Source organism: Morone saxatilis, unplaced genomic scaffold (genome assembly GCF_004916995.1).
Source record: "Morone saxatilis isolate NCDOM2014 unplaced genomic scaffold, NCSU_SB_2.0 Contig24, whole genome shotgun sequence".
Classification (NCBI taxonomy): Eukaryota; Metazoa; Chordata; class Actinopteri; family Moronidae; genus Morone; species Morone saxatilis.
Genome location: NW_023339807.1, coordinates 3,909,804 through 3,914,005, shown reverse-complemented (window position 1 = coordinate 3,914,005; position 4,202 = coordinate 3,909,804). Strand labels below are relative to the sequence as shown.

Below are 4,202 nucleotides of genomic sequence, written 5' to 3'. Positions count from 1 at the left end.
GTGTGTGTGTGTGTGTTTTAAAGCATGACTCAGCCCTGTAAACATCAGCTCCTGTCAGGACTTTATGCTTTACCAAAACCACAACTGGGAGAGCATGTGAAGCAAACGACCACTAGGCCCCACTGGAGTTGGTTTCCTACCATTAGAGTCCATCACTCAAGTGCAAATTGACGGAGAATAAGAGCAGAGCGGGGTCTGGCGTCTTGAGAAATGGCTATTTGATTTTTGTGATGCAATTGTCAGTGCATAAATATCAATGAGCCGTGCCATCTGAAGGGGACTCTATGGTTGAATGAGAGAGGTGAGATAGTAGGAGGCTGTAAATCTCACTGTGGCACATGTATGATTTCATGCAGGAGTGTGTATGCCTGTGTTCACAAGTGTATATGTGAATGTGTTTGAGAAGAATTCTGATTGAATTAACACACTGCTAAACATTATGATGTAAGAACATTTTGTGAGTTATTCTGTAAAATGTTTAGATTGGAAGAGCCTCTCACTCTAAACTGCTTTTGGCAAGCAGAGGACAGTGAAAGTAAGTTTACTCGAAGGGCTTATATGTGGAATGATCCTTCTAAGAGCAGGTGTTCCAGATGTTTTTTTTTTAATTCTGTTGAATACAAAACTAATTTTAGCAGTCTAAAAAATGACTGTGGGATTATACACTATGTTCTGTATGTTGTAACACCACCGTGGCTCCCTCCAAAAATAATATAGTTCAAGTTTATTTATTTAAATATTTGCTTCCCGTCCAAGTTTTTCTTGTAAAGCTAAACTGAAAGAGAAAAGTCACTCCAGAAACAAACAGAAAGAAGTCTGGTTAGCATCTCTAGCACAGAGGAGATGGAGATTGAACCTCCTACTGCCTGCTCATCATGAAAAGAAAAATGTATATACGTTTCATTTATATGCATTTCTGACAGTACACATGAATGAGTAGGAGCCAAATCTCCCAGCACTACACTGATTACACACGGTACATGAAGAATTACAATGATAGTGTTATTTGACTTGTCTCAGGTTGGGTGGTGGGATCTTTGGAGATCCTGGGCAGCCCCGCCAGCCTGGTGCGGAGCATTGGAAACGGCGTGTCCGACTTCTTCCGGCTGCCGTATGAGGGCCTGACCCGCGGGCCTGGAGCCTTCGTCAGCGGGGTGTCCAGAGGGACCACCTCCTTCGTCAAGCACATCTCCAAAGGTATCACAGATGTTCATAGTGTTTTTCTTCATTTTATCACACATTTGTATTTGTGGTAAAAATATTGTGTAAAAGCTTGATTTATATCTCACACATACATTATCTGATAAACACTGTTTGTATTCAGGTTGTCATCACGCAGTAGCACAACATTTATTGAATAAGCTTTGAGCTGTGTGAACAGTTTTTGGCAGAAATGGCTGACAGGACATAACTTATCTGTAAAGAAAGTCAAACTTACTTACTGTATACCAAAATATTTGTCAGTCCCCTGGTGTGCAGAGGTGTCAGAGTATCTTTAAACAAGAAACTTCATTAATCCTTCAAATAAATACATTTTGAGCATGATGTATTTCTCTTCAGAGAATGTCCCTGTTTTAATCTTGGAATGATTAATTAATTTATTTGATTAATTATAATATAATAATATATTATTCATTTATAATGACCTTCACCACCCGTCTCCACTTACCGGCAGCGTTCATAATGTCACTGCAAACATCGAACATTGAGTCTGAACATGTCACATTTGTGTTTAGGCACGCTGACGTCCATCACCAACTTGGCAACAAGCCTGGCCAGGAACATGGACCGTCTGTCTCTGGATGAGGAGCACTACACCAGGCAGGAGGAGTGGAGACGGCAGCTACCAGAGAGCCTCGGGGACGGGCTGAGGCAGGGGCTGTCACGACTCGGCATTAGCTTGTTAGGTACGTGGACACACACTTGTGTAATCATTATTTTTTACACTTGAGGCTTTGCAACATTCTTATCAGGAATACAGCAGCACTTTGTGAGAATATTTTTGTCAGAGACAAAGACATTTAGTTGAGTTGTCCAAATCTATTCCTGGTCCTCCAGCTCACTTATTTACCCCACACTATAAGGAATCTTCTGAAGTTTCTGCAGGTTTCAACAGGTTGAATTTAAGACTTTTTAAGACCATTATGAATGCATTTAAAACCTGTTTCATTTTCTATACTGGCAAAAAAAAGTATGAAGGATATGAAGAAAAATCGCTATTGGTTCCATGACTGTTTCGTTTTGTAGTTGTTCCAGCATGATCAGTACAGACTTTTCCCAAAAAACATTTAAAAGCAAGACTGAAAAATTCCACTTTGTCCAAGTAATCCCAATTTAATTAATATAATCAGTATTTAAGACCTGTCAAAATATATGAAGTATAATATATTTAAGACATTTTATGGTCTAAAATTCCCATTATTGGATTTTAGACTTTTAGACCCAGTAGACACCCTGAATAACACAAAATAAGTGGTTTTAGATGAGAAATGGCATATATGACAGAATCAGTCCATGTCAATATAATGTTGTTTTCAGTCACATGGTAGTAAGTTATCCAGATATTTGGAAAACAAAATGTTGCAATCCTAAAATTTGGATTCCAGCGAACATAATCACTACAAGTAATAAAACAATCCCAAAAAATACTGTTGGGTTCAAAATTAACAATAAATTACTTTTGTTTTTTTGTTTTATTACTTTCCATCATCAAGCCCGATATAGGACCGCTCTTCCCATACATATCACTCGATACGTATGGAAACCTGCTCTGCCCACACACATTTAATCTGCTGTCCACTGGCATTAAGTCAAAGAGGCGCACACACTGTGGTGAGCACAATTACAGAGAGCTCTGAGAGCGAGCAGTGGAGACAGCACAGCAGGGACTCAATAAACACCCAGAGGGCAGTAAAACCCAAGTCTGTCTCAAATCAGACTCAAAGACACACAGAGCATATCGTCATTGAAACCAAACAGCTGCTCGCAGCGCTCTGGTTTACAGTGGATTATAATTCCTGAGATGCGCTGTCGATCACAAAATCTGTGTCATACAGATATTTCCTGAAGGGCAGAAGCATTTCTGAATTCCTGCGAGTCCCATTTATGACGCTGGATTCTGTTTCCCATGTCTCACTAAAGCTAGATCTCTGAGAGGGTTTGCCCCTTTTTTTTTCTACAAAAGATGTCTTGAATTCTGTCTCCATCCTGTATTTTGCCATTTTAAGTCTTTCATTCAGTAGTTATTTAAAAGCACAATAAATAACCACAAATCTTTGCTTGTTCTTTCAGGAGCAATCGCAGGCATCGTGGACCAGCCAATGCAGAACTTCCAGAGGAACTGGGAGATGCAGAGCTCAGCTGGTAGCAAGGCCAAAGGGGTCATCTCTGGAGTGGGGAAAGGCATTGTGGGGGTTTTCACCAAGCCCATCGGAGGAGCAGCTGAACTGGTGTCCCAGACTGGATACGGTGAGTTCAGGACAGTTCAGTAGAGTGACATGCTGAATTTATTCAGCATGTATTTTGCTTTTGGGGCTGTTTCAGAAGCTGTGTTGCAGGGCTTTTTGTTGGGGGGTAAATGAAGTGCTGGTCATTACAGCTTGATTAATTTTGTTTAATATAATAGCGTCCTTACTTGTCCTGTAGTTCACAAACACATAAAACACAGGGAAATCAAAGCATAATTAGAGCATAATTCTTAGACATGACTAATCCCTTTTGGATACCAACTGAACTTGTAGGATCATTGAAAGCTAATAGCTTTTTTATGTTGTCATGTCTGGCAACAAGCTCCATCGTTTTGTGGGGAAACGTTACATTGAAATGGTTTTGTTAATTTAACCTAAAGCCATTTAAATTACATTTGCAAAAAAAGGAAAAATGTAGCCTGTAGAGCCCATTATCACTGCCACACAGCCGTAAACTGAAGTGTAAAGAGAGATTTTGGCCGTGCAGCAAGGTCTCAAGTTTAACACAACTCAACAAATAGGTCTTATGTACAACTTTCCAGGGAGCCTTAGGCAACAATATTCTTATAAACACATATATGAATTAAAGTTGGTGTGTCAGGAAAATCATAAATCCATCAGTGGATTGACAATCTCTCCCTTTCTCTCCTCTCGGCTTCAGCCAGAAGCCAAGTGTTTATTAGGCTGGGCCTTCAGTAGTGCAGGACCCAGGAGAGAACTACACACACACACACA

At 40.1% G+C, this 4,202-nt stretch overlaps 1 protein-coding gene across 3 annotated transcripts in view; it reads left to right on the top strand.

Moving 5' to 3' along the window:
- Positions 1-4,202, top strand: part of LOC118336017 (vacuolar protein sorting-associated protein 13B-like) — a 313,914-nt gene that overhangs the window by 304,256 nt on the left and 5,456 nt on the right. For all 3 annotated transcript variants that reach the window (XM_035672549.1, XM_035672551.1, XM_035672550.1), the window contains 3 exons: positions 1,021-1,197; positions 1,737-1,907; positions 3,292-3,468. In XM_035672549.1, coding sequence (XP_035528442.1) covers positions 1,021-1,197; positions 1,737-1,907; positions 3,292-3,468 — 525 coding nt within the window. The remainder of the gene's footprint in view (positions 1-1,020; positions 1,198-1,736; positions 1,908-3,291; positions 3,469-4,202) is intronic.